The 21,657-nt window shown below is 40.9% G+C and overlaps 2 protein-coding genes across 3 annotated transcripts in view; both read right to left on the reverse strand.

The window, feature by feature from the left end:
* Positions 1-21,657, reverse strand: part of caap1 (caspase activity and apoptosis inhibitor 1) — a 330,075-nt gene that overhangs the window by 118,991 nt on the left and 189,427 nt on the right. The gene's annotated exons all lie outside the window — the stretch shown is intronic.
* On the reverse strand, positions 19,123-19,715 carry LOC308101482 (N-acylneuraminate-9-phosphatase-like; the record flags this gene model as incomplete). The annotated part of the gene is given in 4 exon segments (XM_080450898.1): positions 19,123-19,221; positions 19,223-19,246; positions 19,249-19,362; positions 19,494-19,715. Coding segments are annotated over 4 exon segments (459 nt in total).

Here is a 21,657-nt window from a genome sequence, read left to right on the forward strand (position 1 = left end):
CTGGTATATGACATGTGCTTCTTTTGCCAAACACTAAAATGAGTTTCCCTCATTTTCCTACAGCAGTGCTTCTCAAACTTTCACATTTCAAGGACCCCTCTTAACTCTGACAGTGTACAAATGGAACCGAATGGACCCGTTACACTGTCAGAGTTACAGACTTGCAAGGAACCCTGAGAGTCCCCACACACCACTACAGTGTATAGGACCAACAGTGGCAGGCAGCGCATTGTCACCGTTTTCAGCACTGGAGCGTTTCAGGACCACGGAGAGCGCACAGGTTTCTGACAGCAGCAGCAGCGTGCACGCAGCTTCCAGCTCTTCCCTGTATGGAAGCATATTACATTGCAGGCGGTTACACAGTCTCTCGACCAGGGGTTCTCAAACATTATTTACAGGGGCGGGCACCCCTGTAAATAATGTTTTCATCCATCCATGGCACCCCTGAATTACATTGTTACTTTGTAGCACCTTACGTTTGTGTCATATTATGGTACGTAAATATTTCCCCCTAAAATACAGCATGTCAGGAGGAAAACTTGAGAGAATATCCGTTTCCATGATGACAAATTGAAAATAACTTTATACTTGACGTTTAACCACGTGAAACCCAGTATCCCTATTCTGGGGGGGAACATTCGCCAAAAATAGCAGATCTACAAGCTCATCGGCTATTTTTGGCGAAGAGATTTGGTGTAGATTGAAAAAGAACGCACCAAGTATTATAGTGCAAGTAATACGTATAGAGGGTCTAAGTGGTTAAACTGAAGTGATATTGATACATTCCAGATATTATCAAAGTATCCTGTGGCACCCACTTTAAAAAAAACCTGCTGTATACCTATTCAACTTGGAGGCAATATGAGAACATTGGGTTTCGTTATTTCAATTTAAATGGCAATGCTACTGTAGTTGTGTATGGCTTAAGTAGACTAGGCCTAGGTGAGCCATATACATTTAATGTGGCCAATTTCAATGTAATATGGAACAGACATCCTGGAAAGAGAACTTTGTTGGAAAGGCAACTCATACATTTTTAAATTGATGCTTTGGAGAGAAGAGCAACAGTTGAGTGTGGGAGGATACCAAGGGATGCGTGTCAAGGAAGGAGTTATTCAGAGTACTCACAATTGTTATTAATGTAGCCTACATGTTTACTGTAAATCTCCTTCTCACTATATACAAATGTTTCTGAACTAGAGCAAAGTCAAACAATTCCCTTCTAGAGTAACAATACACAAGTGAGAACAGACAGACATCAGTTTAAATCCATGCAAGCCCATTACAAATTAAGCATGGGCCCTCCTGGCCAACCAGTACAGACTAATGTTAACTTAGTGTTAACATTTAAGTGTTAACTTAATGTAACAACAGTTACTTGTAAACATTGGCAAAACAAAATGTTCTTGATCCAAAAGAATTCCTGGGAGCTGAGCTTTGGAAGCCATTATACACACACACCTCAGTTGGATGCAGCAGTTTTATGTCCATTAGAACCAGAGTCTTAGCTTCCTGTGTGAGTTCTGAACATAATGAAATATATTCCACACACACACACACACACACACACACACACACACACACACACACACACACACACACACACACACACACACACACACACACACACACACACACACACACACACACACACACACACACACACACACACACACACACACACACACACACACACACACACACACACACACACACACACACACAAAATAAGTAAGTAGCCGAACATTTGACCCTAGTTTTCCATGGTGATTCATGACTGTGGTTTTGAGTAATGCCAGTTCTATACAGTACAACAAATCAAGGAAAAAATAAGGCGCACAGTAAAATCCTGTGTGTTTAACTGTGTAAAGACGTTTTCTTATTTCCATGGTGGAGGCCACAGAGGCTGGAAGTTAAAGCTGCACTACGTTACTTTCCTCTTCTACCCCAGATTTGAACCTGGTTTCCTGCGCAAGTGCTGACATTTTTAGCCCCGCTTGCTTGCTGGGGGGTATATTTCGAATCTTGACCATCGGGTCAAAATTCATGTCAGATCCTGTGTCTAGGGGAGACACGATCTAAACGTCTCAATAGAAGAGCAGGGAGACAAAATACAACAACCCCAATTGTATAAGTTGTATTGTGTTAACATACTCTAACTCTACCATACAAATTGGACAAAATTACATTTTGACACACAAGCACAACACCAGAGGGAGCTCCACTGATCTCTTTCAAACCAGATTCGGCACAAACATGGGGTTAAATTCATTCTACTGCTATGCCACCAAAATGTGGCATGCCCTACCAACAGACATCAAAAAGTGTGACACCTAACCCTCCTTCAAAACCGCCATAAAAGAGCACCTATCTGCAATTTGTAACTGGTCCCTGTATAAAGTCTAAGCTTAACACCAGAAATGACCCCCCCCCCCCCCAACTGTTTACTGTACATATTTCTTGTATTGAGACATTGTATGTCTTTAAATGTCTCGATGAATTGAATACACAGCAGGACCACAATGGAAACAAGCCCTCAGGGCTTTTTGCACCATTGTATAATCGTAACACTGTACCTTTTTGCAAACTTTTGCAGTATTCAATCAATCAATCAATCATTCATTAAAAAAAAGTTACATACTGCCGCCTTAAGTCAAACAAACATATTTTGAACCACAGTATTTGCCATTAGCTAAAAATCTAAAAACTAAAACCTCATGTATTGAACCACAATATTTGTCATTGGCTGAGTCAATCTAAAAAATAAGAATGTTTTGAACCACAGTGCTAAAAGCCTCCATGTCACAGCTGCTCATAGGCAATATCACCATGTTGTGTATTTGCAGCAGACAAAAACAAGAGGAATACATCCTATAATCAAGATGTGCAGACACAATTTCTACACTCATTAAAAATGTTTATTAAGTTAATTGTTCCCAAGTTAATCGTCTCCAAATTCAGATTAATTACATATCTCTGCTGTCCGGCAGAAACAAGCAACAATGTCCAAAATATTAACTTTTCAGAAAATAAAAACAACAACAACATATTTTTAAAACAACACAACGCTGCCTTCAATATTTGTAAAACCCACACACAGACGTAAAGGGTGTTCAATAGCACCGATTCATTAAAGAACATTTAAAAGTAGAAAATTGGAGATAGCGATGATATGTTTATTTAAGCCTTACATGATTTCACTGGATTACACAAGTTTAACCAATCTAGCAGTCAGTAATGTTGGCATGGTTTTGGTAACCTCCAAAACACTCACTGAACATACTGAAGGACTATGAAATAATGGCACACTACTCAGGATAATTAGCCTGCAGAGCAACCATTTCATTTAGCAGAAAAGGTAACAATAATTAAGTCTTACCAGACTGCAGTAGCTTTGGCCCATAAACCTCCTCTTATTGTCAGGCCCCATAGAGCATGCTTCTGGCACAGCTATGCCATATAGCCAGTGAACACATGACAACAACCATCTTGGTTCAACCAAAGAGACAACAAACACAACAAAGACTGGGGGGAAGAAATCCATGATTGCCTTTGCTGGTGACTAAAACATGGACATAAAACACGTCAGTCAAGTGAAAAGTGATTTAGAAGTCACAGGAGGCTTTAAAAACCTCTTCACAGAGAGCAGGAAGTGAAGTGAACAAACAGCTGCTCAGTCAGAACTCTCTCAATGCAACCTGTGCCAAACATTTTCCTGACCACACCCATCTGAACTCCTGAAAGGGGCGGGCCCCCTTAAAGGCATACAGTACCTTAAAGACATACCTTTAATAAGAAAATTAATAAGATCTCACATTGGTGTATTAAGTTTCAACAAAAAAAAATGTGTAGGTATCACATTGTATTCTCAAATGAATGAATATATCGAATATATATACACACATATATAACACCTTTTTTGCCCAGAGCAAAGGGCATAATCCTCTGTTCTGAGCATCAATAGATGCCCTTGCTGGTGACGTACATTAAGTGCTCCCAGTTATGTTTCTGTATACCGGAACGGCAAACACAATAGCGAGCTGCCATTATGTCATGCAGTACTTACTGTCCATGAGCTGAAAGGTGGCAAAGAGGTTTATCAGGGGACTCTTTATTGTAAAACAATATCACACTAATGGAGGGCAAACGCTATAGCATTCACACTTGAGTGACTGCGGGGTAAAGGTCAACATCCATATTTCAGGGCCACAAATATGTAAGGGCACCCCCCCCGGGAAAACAAAAACAACAACACCACCGCCACAGTGCCAGGGTCATTAACTTAATCCATCTGTGTAATGTGGAGTGGCTGCAAGCCCTGAGACCATTCAGATCTTCTCATCTTCTTGCTGCCCCCCTGATCATCTGTATCACAGGCCTTTATGGATCCCCGCCCACTGCTGTTAAAGGTCAAGGGTGGAGTATACTTGACCTCCATGATCACTCATTGGCAGATAAAATGTCTGCAAACCCGGCTGTTTTTTTTCTTCTGGACACTGGTGGTGGTGTGTTCACGGGCTTCAAAAGATTTGGCAAGATGTCAATAGTGGTTCCTGTGAGACATTAGCACGGTGTGTGTAATGTGCCTCCACTGTGTTGATTGCCTCAGCGTTGCATTTGGGGTGATTACTAATCCTCCCCGTTGGGACCGACAATGAAATGTCGGCGTGTTCTTCACGGCAAGCAAAGACAAGGTAATAGGCCTAATTGCTTAAAGAGATGTTATGAATTTTAAGAATTGGGATGTTTAAAAGCATTATCCTACAGTCTCCTAACTGAACACAGCCTATCTTAGAATCACAATGATAACTGTCTTTAGAGGTATAGCCGGGGTACCCTAACAGTTAGGATGGATTAAACACAGAGAACACATTCTGCTTATGTACAAATGTAACATCACTTGGCAAATAAACAGTGCTGGAAATGTTTTACTTAAGTAAATGTTTTACTTAAGTAAATGTTTTACTTAAGTAAATGTTTTACTTAAGTAAAAGTATCAATACTGCAATGTAGAAGTACTCCGTTACAAGTAAAAGTCTGGAGTTTAAAATTTACTTGAGTAAAAGTACAAAAGTATTGGTATCAAAATGTACTTAAAGAACCAAAAGTAAAAGTACTCAAATGTTTGAAAATAGCAGATCTACAAGCTTGCGACGCGTTGTGAGCTTGTAGATCGGCTATTTTCAATATAGCCTAGGTATAAAATAGGGCTAAAGTGGTTAATGTATGTTTTATAATGTAATACTTTATATCTGCAAAGTAACTAGTAACTAAAGTTTTCAAATAATTGTAGTGGAGTAAAAGTACAATATTTGCCTCTGAGATGTAGTGGAGTAGAAGTAAAAGTAGTGATAATTGGAAATACTCCAGTAAAGTAAAAGTACTTCAACATTGTACTTAAGTACATTACTTGAATACATGTACTTAGTTACTTTACACCACTGCAAATAAAGTAAGAAAACCTCTTTAGCACAGACTCATACTTTAATACCAACTCTCTGATCTTCATTTTTTCATTTTCACCTATATGGCAGTTGCCGGCAGGGGTGTGTGTGTGTGTGTGTATGATGTCATTGACTGAATGACTGTAAAGAGCATGCAATATAGGGTCCTGCTGGGAGGTAGCACTCCCACTGTGACCATTAAGGCCCATGTAATGCAAGCTTGAATGATGTCATAACATGAACACAGGGACGGTCATCAGTGAGCCTCAGACTACTGTGGATTAGTCACAGTGCAACTACACAGGTTGATGGGAAACTAGATACTATGTGCAGGGTTGCCAGATCTGCTTATTATAATTTACCCGCAATATTTTTATTTGAAAATAGCCGATCTACAAGCTCACAACGCGTCGCATCATATCTGATGTATATGTTAAAGTGCTCATGTGGCCCATAGTCGCTTCTTTTGGGCTGGTTTTCCTAGACCTGGTTGCTTGTTTCTCTCACAGAATCTGGCAACACTGACTATGTGCTACAGTAAAAGAAAATGCAATAAATAAATAAGTAAGAGTAAGTAAGTAAGTAAGTAAGTAAGTAAGTAAGTAAGTAAATAAATAAATCCTATACTAAAATTGGCTAATAGGAGGGCGGGTGGGCCGGCTGGCGGACCACGTCTACGTCACTCTGACTCAGACATAACCATAAACAAACCCGATACGCCCATATATAGGCATGTCACTATGAAATATAATGCAGAGATTGCGTTGTCCAGAACCACAGATCAGAACGCTATACCCATATATGGTCTTGTGCATATACAGTATGGACCAACCGACTTCAAACTCGGTGCGCACAATATATATACATATATATATATATATATATATATATATATATACATATACATATACATATACATATACATATACATATACATATACATATACTGTACATATACATATACATATACATATACATATACATATACATATACATACATATATATATACATATATATATATATATATATATATATATATATATATATATATATATATATATATATATATATATATATATATATATATATATATATATATATATATATATATATATATATATATATGCACAGTAGCAATAGTAAATAGTCAAGGCAGTTTCTTTGCCAGCTGAGAATTTAAAAATCTGTTTTGTATTTTGTGCTTGAATACAAGACACGGTAGTGAGATTTCTAGGGTTCCAAGGGATTATCTTTTATCCTTTTTTCCTTCTCTTTCTCTTCCATAATACATAGGATAAAATGGCCACACATGGTTTGGCTCAGAAACTGAATGTCAAGAGAACTGAACAAAGCACTTCCTTACACAACCAATTATGTCATGTTGGAATTCCTTTTGTCAAGCATTATTATGATGATGAGGGGCCATTTGAAAGCTTCTCCTTGGCTTCTGTGGGAGTGAATGTCAGCAGTTGCAAATGCTGTGTAGCAGAGTGACAGTGACAGTGGTGGAAAAAGTAATCAAATGTTTTACTTAAGTAAAAGTCCGGAATCAAAAATGTACTTCAGTAAAAGTACAAAAGTATTGGTATCAAAATGTACTTAAAGTACCAAAAGTAAAAGTACAAAAATGTTTGAAAATAGCAGATCTACAAGCTCACAACGCGTCGCGATGCGACACGTTGTGAGCTTGTAGATCGGCTATTTTCAAATAGCCTAGGTATAAAATAGGCCTAAAGTGGTTAAAGTATGTTTCATAATATAATGATTTATATCTGAAAAGTAACTAACTCAAGTTTTCAAATAATTGTAGTGGAGTAAAAGTACAATATTTGCCTCTGAGATGTAGTGGAGTAGAAGTAAAAGTATTGTAAATTGGAAATACTCAAGTAAAGTACAGATACCTCAAAAGTGTACTTAAGTACAATACTTAAGTACATGTACTTAGTTACTTTCCACCACTGTAAGAAGCAAGCACTCTGGTGAGTATTTTCACCCCTCATCAATAGCTGATTGGGATTAAAGTTTCACCACCTTTCAGACAAAACAAATCAAGCACAGTCACTTTGTCTACTGAACAAAAGAGACACTTTTATTGAAAAGCTGTTTCAACGGTGATAAAGAAAAAACTCCTTAAAGCATCAAAAACCAAATAAAACCTGAAAACAATTTCTTTCATCCAGATCCTCTGGGAAATACTGCTCGCGGTAGAAAAGAGCGAGGCTTTGGATCTTGGAGAAAATAGGGCATGAAATCTCAATTAGATGTGTCAAGATCCTGGGAAATTTCGATGGTCCTTTTTTTCCCCGTCTTTTTTTTAAACACACCCCTGTCTCTCGGAGACACTGAGGAGATCGTGTCCAACCCAGAGCTTCATTCCCCCCTTGAAATAGCCTGGCCTAAATAATCTGATTGGAGAGAGCGGGATGGGCATAGCAGCGTATAGGCCCGTCTCTCTCTGCGGGGTGCCGGAGGAAGGGGGTTTGGATTTGGAGCTATGGGGGCGAGGGGGCTCGGGGAGCAGGTGCAGGGGAAGACGACTATCGATTTGGTTGTCCACAGATAAAATAAGAAATCAAGGGGGTTTTATGGGGGCACTACTCCTTGGCAAGCCTTCAGAGCGTCTGGGAGATTAGAAAGTGAATTTCCCAGACAGCAAACAAAGGGCATCATTAAACAGTGGCCTGAGCTCGTTTGCCATTTTGTCTCTTTAGAGTGATTTGATCTGAGGCCTCGCCTTTAAATCCAGATGTCGGGTTTGAGGAGGGAGTCTGTGAGTTGTTGTCCGATTGAATGCCAACAGAGAGGTCTCTCTGTCTTTCATGGAGAGAACTGCTTGCAAACAAATTGCCTGTAAAATATATACATTAATAGAAGTATAATAATATAATTACTTCTTATCAATAACCTTCAACTAATGACTTGGCGACAAGAAAACAGGATGTAGTTATAACTGTGTCAGTATTTAGTTGACTATATAGTTAGTCTTAGTGTTTTAGCTGTGTTTGTTCAGTGTATGGAACACTGTGTATCCTCTCAAATGCATGCATTTAATATTGATCACACTGATAGAGCTGATCCCAATCTCTTTGAGGCACAACATTAAGGAAAACAAAGAGCTTATTTACAAACCATGAGGCTTCATTTACAGTGGCAAAAAAACACCTCAGACACTTGGAATTAAAAAAGCGGTCAATTTGCAGTTATTTTACAAACACATCTACTTGACACATACAGTCCAGTCCCAATAACAGAAACAAATAACTAAAAACACTGTTCAGTGGAATAAAGAAGTGTTGGCACTAGTGGTTTTATACTTCACTAAAGAGTCAACAAGACATGTACTGTGGCATGTTAACACATTGTTCATTTCATTTTAGTTCAAAAAACGGTATTAATCCCTCACAATTTACTAAATCAGTTTATTCTGCTTACACATTGCCTACATTATTCCACAAATCCACATTGCAAATGATACAACATTTTGACATTAACACTGACATGATATTGGCATGAATCATGGTCAATCTCCACACTAGTAGCAACTAATATGGTCCAAAGGAACAACAATAATTCAGCATTTATAATAATTACCAGCATGCATGTGCCCCAGAGATACATAACCAACAGAAAATGAAGTTATGTTTTCCATTGTGAACAATACAATAGAAATCATGTAAACCAGTATCCTAGAACCTGTTGAACACTACACTCAGTGTTAGCTGTGCAGCTGAGACAAAAGATAACGTGGCAAAACTTTGGAAATCAAAATAGCTCGTCTCAAGGTGTTCACGACCTTGCATTTCAAAGGTGCCATATAAATGCAATTTATTATGTATTAGACCCACAGTGATTCATCAAGGGATTGGTTGGTCTAAACACGAAGAGCCAACATCTTTCTGAAATTAAAGAGAATATTGCATTATGAGACACAGAGCGAGGGATAAATGTTGTACATTTGGGTCAAACAAACAAGTGATTGAATGATTAATTATTCAGACATGGCAGTTTGCTGAGATAATGGCTTCTCAGGCCTAATTAATTCATCCAAAGAGAAGCATGTCTCGATCTTATTTTGGTCCACCACAGACTGTTAAACTATGCAGTGTCATATTGATATAACACCACAGAAAATTGCTTGCTTTGTAGAAATTAGATGGTGCAGCTTTACCATGAAAATGGATGGATTATGCATGTCCTTCATTCTTGCAAAGGGACTTATTTTGACAACATGAACCCTAGCGTCCCTATACTGGGCATGTCATAATAGATTCCGCAAACATTCTACAAATATAACAGATCTCCAAGCTCACAACGTGTTGCAAAACCAAAGACACGTGATCTTGCAACATGTTGTGAGCTCGTAGATCGGCTTTTTCTTTTGGTGTAGAGAGAAAAAATAGGGGGCAAAGTAGGAACTCCTGGGGGACGAAATCCAAACCCATTTGAAATACTTCCCCATCCTGCACTAATGTACGGAGCCCCAGAGTAATGTCTTGCATACTATACCATACAGTAGCCTACTTTCTTATTCCTTCATGAAAGACAAACTTACTTGATCCTCAAATCTTTTTTCGGATGCTTTGCCACAGACATTTTGACATTATGGCGTCTGAGTCACTCTTGATTCTGCCCACACTGTACCTCAGATGGAAGTAAATGTTGCCTACAGTAACATAAATAGGATCACTTACTGGTAATGCTAATTTTGCTGTCTATAAAAGAAAGGACCGGGAAGACAGTAGACCTCCTATTCTTATAATTGTCTTCTCTCAATTCAGTTCTAACCATTTGACAATAAAGGCCAAGATGTACTTACCTGATGCTAAATCAATTTCTTTCATTGAAACAAATTAGGTTTAAAATGAGTGCCTATTCGCTGCCAGGATTCTTTCTCACTGGCTTTTAATCTTTGTCTAAATAGCAATTATGTACAGTTCATTTTGGAGGCTGAGCTATTTATTTATTTATGAATGAATTTTCTTTTTGCACTCAAACATTGTTACAGGTACTCTGGACCGTAACATCATGTCCTGTGTTTTAAAACCTACTGTATAGCAGATACAGTACAGTATTATGTGACAAAGAACCCCTTGTATTATACTCTACTGAAACTTTTAAGCATCCCTGGATCCCCTCAATCATCTGTTCAGGAACCCTGGTGTTGAAAGCCATGCAATCATAGGAGTCGGCAAAGCCATCATACTGTAAATTTGTGAGAAGAGACGCAGGTGCTGTTGAGAATGGGAGATCTTCAGATGCCAATCATTACACTGTAAAATTAAGATTTCTAATGTAACTCTGAGAGTGTAAAAATGGACCTGTGGTTAAATTAACACTCAGAATTTCACGGTGTAAAAAAATCCAAAGCCTCGAAATGAAACCTGCCAGAAGAGGGGGTATTGCTTTGTCCCCTCTCTCAAGGGTCTGCAGACACTGATGATGTGGGCCTGTGTGTGATCACGGGAGCTCAACGAACGCTCCTCCCGGGGGACAGTGTAATCAGGGAGACAAACATTCCCTCAACAGAGCTTACGTGACCTGCAATCAATGGAGCACCTTTGGCCCCCCTGACTGATTTCAACAGGTTTTGGAACGGCGGGCTCATGCAGACATCCACTTGAAACCTGTAGGTAACTGAAAGGAGTTCAGGCAGCAGGCAGCCAACTGATGGGGAACAAATGGAGAGTGAATCATTTTTTTTTTTAACCCTTTAAGACCGGGAACGCATTTCGGTGTCATTTTTGGCTATTCAAAAATAGCAGATATACAAGCTCATAGCACGGCACCGAGTGCCGCGCTACGAGCTTGTAGATCTGCTATTTTTGGGAAAAGAACGTGAAAATGTGTGCAAATCTTTGAATATGTATATATACATTTTTAACTAAAATCTTTGTTTCTGGGGCGGTCCCTGAAACAAAATATTTTGAGATGGGGGTCCGTGGCCAAATACATATAATTTTGAGGGTCCTTGACATGAAAAACTTTTGAGAACCACTGATATAGCAACATAGTTTTTTTTCCAAATATAAGACATTTGTAGAATCCCCCAGAAGCAAATATTTGCACACATTTTCACGATAAAAAAAAAAATAGCAGATCTACAAGTGCCGCGCTATGAGCTTGTATTTTGAATAGCCAAAGAAAGACACAAATGATGTGCTTTCCCGGTCTTAAAGGGTTAAAAAAAATTTAGCACAACATTCTTGAAAGGCAAATATACAGCATTGCAAGTGAGTCTTAACTCCTCAGCCGTCATGCTATAAGCAAGCCTTTCAAGTACATGCAATTTGAATGACTTTACCATTTTGCAATACAGATTGGTTGCTGTGTATTTGTAATTTTCCATCTATGGAGTCTGATGCATGCTGTTCCATCAACCCCCCCGCCACCCCCCATTCTCATGCAAAGTTAAATATACCTGAACTTGCTCTAAAAGGAATGACTATTCTTCAGACACTGTGGAATCATAAAATCCGTTTGATACAACACTCTTTGGCAGATCACACACAGGTCTCGCGAATTACTGCTTTTTTTCCATTTCAAAGCGCCACAATATGGGACTTTCTTTTTTTTTACTGCAAAGATATCTCATTTAAAATGGATCCATAATTGAATCTGAGATCACACTCCCTCAGACATGGCACCTTTTCCCCCCCGACACATGCACATCAGAGGTATAACCAACGTTTCAAAGTGGCTTTCATGAGATTCCATGAGAATATATAGCTAATACCACACGCTTAAGGCATATCACAATATAGCCCTAATCCCATGTTTGGGAGCCAATGTCCTGATGGAGCACCAACAATACAGACCCCACTGCCTTCCACAAAAAATTGTGTCAGTCCCCCCCCCCCATAACAAAAAGGAGGGAGGGGGAAATAAGTGACAACCATGCTATATGATTATTGCTGCCTTCTTTGCAGGAGACACCAAGAGCTGACAGTAGAAACATGTGCCCCAAATAGAGACAGGGAGACCCACTTTGTCTTTCACATAATGTAAGAATGTTGCAGGGAAAGAAGGAAAAAAAAAACACATTCCATATCAAGACGTACCCAAATGAAGGATAAGAAGAAATTATTAGCAAAAAGGTCACAGTCACTTGGGCTTTGTTTACGTTTATTGTGGCACAAGTAATGGCAGAGATAAAATAGAGGGCAACTTGTATGATGTAATTTGATCTTTTTTGTTGCCATTGGTAACCGTATCATCTAACCCATTTGTTGCCCAATTAAGTGAACCTTTATTCATAACAGCCTCATTTCACTTCAACTTTCACAGAACACATAATTTAAAACTGTCTGGCACACTTTTTAAATCCTTCTGAAGCTTAGCCCTCTGCCCTCTTGGGAGGAGAAGAAGAAAGATTTTCTTTTCTTTTTCTTTTTTAGAAAATCAAAATCAATAACAATCTAAAGGGGCAAATCTTACGGCATTAATCTTCTCGATTCGCCAACGAGTCTCACTGTAATTAATCAATGCTGAAAACGGGTGGAAATTGGCAATTAATCTTTAATTCTCCAAAGGGACATACACACTGGCACAGCAGAGCTTGCGTAGTGTGGCTAAGTTATACCAGCTCAGAGTGTGTTCAATACAAGTCTAATGAGGTCTATTATAAGTCTGATGTGGTCTTTTGGAAGCAGCAGATGGGCCATGGAGTGGAGGGACAAGTCATTATGTTAAAACGCTTAGCAAAAAATGCATAGTTGTAAGGAAAGAAAGTGACTTTGAACAAAGTAGAGTTCCATCAGTCCCTGTGACAATTATTTCGCCAGATTAGCCACCCACGCTTAAAGATCATCATATGTCCCATGACCATCATGACATACAGTGAACTATTGATGACCTTGCGGTTCGTTTCAGTGTCTAAGGTTGCATGACCTGGATGTATGACATACTCTAATGTCCTGTTCAGGTAATTATCTCCACCAGACCAAAGGGGATGAATGAGATTACGTTTGATGACTGTCTGTGTATCTGTTTGTGTGTTCGGAGCTAATCTCGCCAAAAAAAAAATACTAGACTGATCAGCGGCACATTTCTTGTGCATGTTCCAGTAGGCCAAGAAAGTCAATCCCCGCATGTTTTTCAAATCGTCCTAATGGTGGTTAGGTCATGGACTCAAAATGTCGTTCACTGTATCCCTTGGTTCAGGACGCAACACCCCATTTCCACCTCACTCGATTTGTCCTCAATGGACCCTTCGCTAAACCCCACCCTAAAAGCGATTGTCCAATGCCAGCTTAGCAACCGTTGTCAGCCTGGCATAGGCCTGGCAAACTTTCGTCACCTGCCATAGCTGTCAATTTCGCCCGCACACACACATTCATTTGCAACATAATAGCAAGAATACCACGATAACGCAATGGTGACTATATGAACCAGCAACAGATTCCATGTACCCAAAACCGTTGGAGGGTTCTTTTCCCAAGCTGAAATCTGCACTTAAACTGCAAGGCTGGCTGTGTTGTTGAACACATACACAGCTTAACATCAGGAAAGTTACACGACTCACTCGCCCAGGTGATGTCTATATACTAATCACCGTAATCGTAACAAAATTCAGAATCACAGCGCTGCCTGTTTCGGATTCCGCACGTGAAAGTACATTCATTTGTTAGACTATTTATTAACTGCTACTGTAGTCTGAAATGAATAAACTCCTGTTACAGTCATGGATCAACTTCAACCTGGTGTTTGCACTTTGTCTATTTACGGTCCATACATCTAAATAAACGTTCAAATTTCAAATATAAAGTGCTTACCCTATGGCCACGGATGTTAAAATTATGCACGGGACTCTCAAAAGTACCCGTATATTCTGTATTGTTCAATAAAAAGCATTTTAATCTGATCGGTGGCCATTTTCTCATGGAGTTATAATGTATCAGAGTGCAATACACTTACCAACCGATAGGGTCACGCAGTTGAAAGCACATGGAGAAAATGGCCACCGATCAGATTAAAAGGCTTTTTATTGAACTATAAGGATGATACGGTTACTTTTGAGAGCCCGTACATAAATGTAACATCCGTGGCCGTGGGATAAACACTTTATATTTGAAATATGAACGTTTCTGTAGATGTACACCTACATGAGTACACAAACACCAGGTTGAAGTTTATCCATGATGGTCGAGACAGACGACCGTCGTGTATCCATGGCTTTTACTCCCTCTAACATTTCCCGTGTTTTTAGCTTATTGAAATAATGTCATGCACATTTTTCCAGTCAATAGCCTACTGCAGGCCTTGTTGACTAGATTTAGAAGAGATTTTGAAGCTCTTGCTGCTGAAATGATCGATTATTTTTAAGGGGAAAAGCCGTCATTTAACATGCAAGTCAATGGGTGAGAAGCAGATTGTGCCAGGCCTGGGTGTGACTAACTCGCACCACCAGTCACAGAGTGGGGTGGGTGGGGCTTAGCGAAGGGTCCATTATTCCTCCATTCCTTTTAAAAGACTTCTTCAAAACATGCTTTTTTTTGCCACACCTCCTACATACTTTGTCTAAACCTAACACAGATTTCTACACAATGATCTCTGGACTCGTGTGATAAAAATGTATCATATATATATTTAATATTCCATACCGATTGGCTATAATAATTGGCTTCCAAAGTTTGTGGGAGGGGACTATTACAAAAAATGCCACAAATCATGAACACATCATCCGATCTACACCAAATTTGAATTATGCATTAAGGGGTCTCTAAAGAATGCACAGCCAAAAGTGATTCCACTTTGACCAATAAGGGGGGGGGGCACAAATGTGAAAGAAATCAGATTTTTGGGGGATCAATCTTCTCCAAATTAGGAACACATGATGTCGTGAGTCATGTAAGAATGAGCACCAGGCACAGATAGGGAGAGATAGAGAGAGAGGGAGACACAGTTTGATGTTACTGCATCAGACAGTGTAAGTATTAATATTGGGGCGTTCATGATGTGAAGAACAACATTACGTACTATGCAATAATATCATTTCTGCCATCCAATGCTGCTATGACAAACAGTTGCATTCATTCCACCACTCTGTAACTCTTTCAGCTCCGTTACTCAAACACTGCCTATCATAGCTATCATAATCACTGCTATCATAGGGCGACAGCTTTTCACTCCAATAGCACAGCACCTAATCTAAAAACACATTATCAATACATATATATACCTACTGTATGCCTAGAACAGTGGATACATGTAATGTTCCACATCATCCCTGCAATGAACAGCGTTCTGCCTCTTTCACAGCCTATGGCAGTGGTTCTCAAACTTTTTCATGTCAAGGACCCCCAAATTGACACTCATTAGCCCGCGGACCCCCATTTCAAAAGATATGCCAGGGACCCCCACAAGAGAAGATTTTTACGGCTCTAGCAGTGATTCTCAACCATTTTAATTTCAAGGACCCCCAGTTTGACATGGATTAGGGCTACAGACCCCCATTTAATGGCATTTCTATCACTTGGACCGCAATTTATATTGTAAAATCTATGTCAATTTAACTCTGAGAGTGTACAAATGGAACCAAATGGACCCACTAGGGTCCATTTGGTTCCATTTGTACACTCTCAGAGTTACAGACCCATAAGGGTCCATTTGGTGCCTAATCTATCATTTAGCTGGGGACCCCCTGGAACTCCCTCAAGGACCCCTGGGGGTCCCCGGACCCCACTTTGAGAACCAATGGCCTAGGGTATAGGCCACCGGCCTGGCAGAGATGTGAGCTCCGCAGTGCACCCCTTTCTCGTTGTATGAGATTTCTCCTCGGCTGAATACAGCGGTAAGGAAGCTCTTTCCACCCTGGTCCAGAATGAACGACCCCCGTCATTCATGCAGCCCTTACTGTCTGCTTTATAATCAAACAGGTGAATCTACCCAAGACTGAGATACGAAGAGTCTGAACAAAACAGACATAACAGAATAGAAATCAGTCAAGCCTGTCGTATTGACCTACTTGAGTCCCCAATAAGTCAGAGAGTCTCTCTCTTTTCATCTCTCTGATTTCTCTCTCCATTTTTGCCTTATTCTGGTTTTCGTTTATGTCAGTCCTAGATAAATGCGGCGCAGAGGAGCAATAATGGAGAATGATGAAACAAGAATGTGTATAGGCATGCCACTGTCGATGCACATCAATAACCCCAAAGATAACAAAAGTGGGCCGCTACCAGCTTGCCTGCTAATAAAAACGGAGCATGACTCGTGTACATTTCCCAGAATTGTTTTTTAACCCATTAAGACCCGGAACGCATCTCTGTCACTTCTTGATTTGAGCTAAAAAGCATTATTTTACACTTTGGCTATTCAAAAATAGCAGATATACAAGCTCACAGCGCGGCACCGAGTGCCGCGCTATGAACTTGTAGATCTGCTATTTTTGAAAAATCGTGAAAATGTGTGCGAATCTTTGAAAATATATTGTTTAAAGCGAACATAAAAAAAAAGAAAAAAAAGTTTGAGAACCACTGATATATCTTTTTCAGAAAACTGTTGGGATTTAGAAGACATTTCTAGAATCGGCTTCAGGTCTAAATGGGTTAATCATAATTGTTGAGTGGAAATACATTGTAGACCATATCTCATCAAGCACAACTATAAGGAAAAAACAACACAAAAACACAATGGGAAAAATAGCGGGTTGTCACAGTGAGCTAGAAATAAGAGCACGATACCATATCACACTGTATATCATACAGTCTGGCAGTGGCATTGTCAGCTGTTCCTTTTCCTCCATTTATAGTAACACAACCTACATGATATCCTGAAACCCCGGGGTGAAGAACTTTATGTCAAGTTAATTCAGTTTAGAGTTCTTCATTTTATTTCATTTGCACATTCATAAGAGACAGTCTTTTCAACGTTTACACTACAAAAGGTTTCCACAGACATGTCTCTAGACAGGTTCAACTTGACTATTGTTGCTAGGAGACGTGTGAAAACCCTTGTCAAGAATCCTGTGAGCTGTGCAGTCACACCACTAGGAAGGGATACAGGTTCAACGCTAATTGAAAACAGTAGTGGATACAAAAATAGATAAGACTGGGTCAAATAATGGCATGGCTTCACGTTGATCTGAGACTTCATGTGCCCAGTCTATGATACCAGTCGTCTATGACGTATCTATGACATATGACTCCATAGTAGGGCAAACAAGGTTTCAGTTTGATTCAACCACCATTCACACTTCCTTATTTCGTTCCCAGCCTTTACTCATCTCCGAGGAGAAAAGCCTTGTCACGACCTGATGCTGGAGAGAATGTAAACAGATTTGTAAAGCGTCAACATCATTTCCTTGGCCGGTACTTCCGCTAAATTCCGGTACTCCGGACAGACAGACAGACAGACAGACAGACTGACAGACAGACCCTCTTATAGATGGCTACCTCTTTCAGAACCATGGCATAGAAACGTCACGGGCATTTTTGGTAGACTAGCTAGTTTGGCAACTACAGTAAAGCTGTTTCTACCGCTACCGCTAATGTTACCGCTACAGCAGCAGCCTCAGGACACACTTGCAATAGTCCAGTCTTTAAAAAAAAAAAATTACTTGCAGTTGGTGCCCCCTATAGCTTGGTGCCCTGGGCTGCAGCCCAGCCCCTAAAGCTTGTGCATTAAGCCGGGCCTGGGTCTTGCTGTCATTGTAATATCACAAACCGCTAGACCAATCCAGTGCAAATCTTTCGTGTACATTACCAGTAGACCACAGAAGTGTCTCCACAAATCTTTTTTATCTTAAAGCACGCATACCACTGTCTAAGTACATCAACAACCCCAAAGACAACAGATGTGTAGGCCTACATTTCACAGAATTCTTTGTTAATTCATCAACTCAATTAATAATTGTTGAGTGAAACTACAGTGTAGACCATATCTCATCAAGCACAACTAGAAGGAACAGCACGGCCAAACTCAACCCAACAGTGCCCAACCCCAACTAACCATAGCAATGCCCAAACTCAGCTACTTCAACCTGCCTCCCCTCCACTACCACAGCTCCGCCACCTCCCCGGATCCAGCACCAACTAAAAAACTATCCTTGCCCCCAAGAACAGAAAGAACATCAACACGAATATCCCCAAAGGCCCTATCCCTACGCATGTAGATCCACAGTGGCAGTGATGCACAACACTGCAAGACAACCTCTTATTTTCTTGTTATGTTGCCATCCCGCTCCTCTCCGTCTTGCCCTGCCCCGCTCCATCTGCAACTGCTGTCCTGCCTCGACTCCGCCCCCAGCGCATGCACACTCTGTTGACTGCCCCCGTATGCTGTATGCAAGGCTGCCTGTCAAAAAAAATGAAGAAAAGAAATGTCAACAAAAAGTTTTAAAAAAGCAGCCTCTCCCAACGGTACTAGTTATATTCCATCAGGTGACATCATGTAACACACTATAGAAGGTGCACAGTAAAATCCCTAGCGTTAACCCAACTCCGGGAGGCTCCAATTTGGCTCCATTTGTGTCCGAGTCAAATTAACACTGAGGATTTTCACTGTTGTTTGCTCAAATATAACCCTAACCCTATTTGTATAGGGGTGAAATATTGATATTCTTCTGAATGCCCTTGACTAAAATTAAGCTTCGGTCACTATCTGGACGAAATTATGCCTGCCACAATGTTTGGGTATGTCTATAACTGTATAGGGACAGTGTAGTCTGGCTTGACAGAACAGTCAGGTGGGGAGCCACCCAGCTTGTTGTTGAAAGTGTTTTGCTCGAACGCATGCATTGAAGCCACCCTGAATGTCTGTGTCCAGCGAATCTCCAACCATTAACGCAGTCCTGGGGCTCAACTCCTATAGCAGCCTGAAGCAGTGTTCGAAGACCACCTTCTCCCGTTGAGTCTGAGTCTCCTCCCCGTTGGTCAGCAGAAGCAGCTTGTGTACAGGCTGGACCCGAGTCGCTTCAGCAGGCTGTGAATTTCAGGTGACACGCCGAGTTGCTCCAGGCGACTGCGTTTCCACAGGTAGCAGCACTCACTGGTTAAGAAGGATGAAGGACAACTGCTTGTAATTTCTCGAATCCTTTCTTCCCAGTGGCCCACTCGCATCTCATCTTTGGTTTTGCCATCAGTGGGATCAAACCGCTCACGAAGACGCTTCTCTTTGAACTTGTCACAGATGTGACTGGTGGCGTCGTCATCGCAGCCAAGAGTGGCCTTCAAACGTTCACTGGTCTTTAGTAATGCTACTCCACCCGCCCGTGCCGTATCAATGAGTGTGTTGTCCAAATCAAACAATATCGCCTTCACAGGTTTATCATCCATTTTGGCTTCAGCTTCTAGAAACGTATTAAAATGCCTGAAATATTTAACTTTCTGAGGTGTCCATGCCGCCCACCAACATCACATTGTATTACCTGAATGAGTAAGTATAGCCTCCAGGAAGTGTGTCATATTATACGGGGGGGATTAAGCCAGAGAGTGTACAGTACAGTATACTGTGCCGTGGCATCATCATGAGTGTTGTGTGGGTGGAGAGAGCGGTGGAGGTGACATGCTGTCTTTGCATTTCATGTCACCTCAGGGAATTGCACTGGTGGTGACATGGCCTGAATGTTGTGCGGGGTTGATCACGAAAAGCACTCTTTCTTAACCTCCATTTTGCCACTGCTCATAGTGTAGGTGTAGGGCAATCGTTAAATATGCAATGTGTCATATATAGATATATCACTACTGTTTCATTTGGCAGTCACACTACAGACCATCTTTATTTTCTTCATGCCGAAGGCTTCCGGAATCTAAACTCTGATAACGCCTGCTAGTTAAGGACAGCTAGGACGTTAGGGAACAGGAACGAGGATGTGAAGACTAACCGCCTGAACCGTAAAAAGGAAACCCGAACAATGGGCCTTCCATAACACGACGCCATGCGGAGAGGAAGCCCATCTTCACATTGTTCGCTTACAAACTCTACATTTCACTCGTTTTATTCTCTGTCACGGCAGCTTTCCTGGAAGCTGGTCCCGACGTGAGGGAACAGTTTAGAATCAAACTGCCAGGAGTCGACAGCTCTGGTGTGAAAGGGGGGAGTGCAGAGGAAGTGAAAGAGAAAGGAGAGAGAGAGGGAGAGAGAGAGAGAGAGAGAGAGAGAGAGAGAGAGAGAGAAAGAGAGAGAGCGAGAGAGAGAGAGAGAGAGAGAGAGAACCGTGGAGGCACACGACAGGCAGCTCTGTCAAACTCCGGGGGCCTGCCTTGCTGATCCCTGCTTCTCATTAGAACAGAAGGATGACACACACAGCAGAGAAAGAGAGAGAGAGAGATAGAGAGAGAGAGAGAGAGAGATAGAGAGAGAGAGAGAGAGAGAGAGAGGAGAGATATAGACAAACGCGAGCTCACTTTCCACAGGAGCTTGTCCGCTGACAACCCAGGCAAATCTTAGTGTTATTTCAACCCCTGAGAGGTCCCTTTTTTTTTTTTTACTCTCTCAGAGTTAAATCAACACTCAGAATTGTGCTGTGAAGTTGGGTCTAATGGAGCTCTGTTTCTGGGCAGTGGTGCTGCTATACTAAAACACATCTTTGTGAGAGAGAGCGAGAAGAGAGAGAGAGAGAGAGAGAGAGAGAGAGAGAGAGAGAGAGAGAGAGAGAGAGAGAGAGAGAGAGAGAGAGAGAGAGAGAGAGAGAGAGAGAGAGAGAGAGAGGGCTCGGGGGTGGGGACAAATAATTGGAAACTGTGCCAGGACTGGCTGGTGAGTGTACTGTCTGTGTACACTCCAGTCCCACTGACACACCAGCGGAGCTCACTGGAGCTCCAGTGTGCCAGAGAAGCTCGGAGATGCACTGCACCCACACGCTGAATACAAAGTCACGGCACGGCAGGGGGGGTTGACTGAGGGAATACAGTCAATTCAAATACACAGTATAACGCCCCCTAAGGTGTGCTCAGAGCAATTGCTTTCAATAAATGTTTAGAATAGCACTCTGTCTACATCGTGCTTGTTCATGCCATACACCTCCAGTTTAACCCATTAAGACCTGAGAAGATTCTAGAAATGTCTTCTAAATCCTAACAGTTTTTTGAAAAAAAATTAAAAGAAAATATTTTCGAGATTTTTCAAAAATAGCAGATATACAAGCTCGTAGCGCGGCACTCGGTGCCGCGCTATGAGCTTGTATATCTGCTATTTTTGAATAGCCAAAGACATCTTAAGTGACACAGATGCGTTCCAGGTATCAATGGGTTGGACTACACCAGCGTCAATACATGT

This window comes from Gymnoscopelus braueri (genome assembly GCF_963280865.1).
Source record: "Gymnoscopelus braueri genome assembly, chromosome: 15".
Taxonomy (NCBI): Eukaryota; Metazoa; Chordata; class Actinopteri; order Myctophiformes; family Myctophidae; genus Gymnoscopelus; species Gymnoscopelus braueri.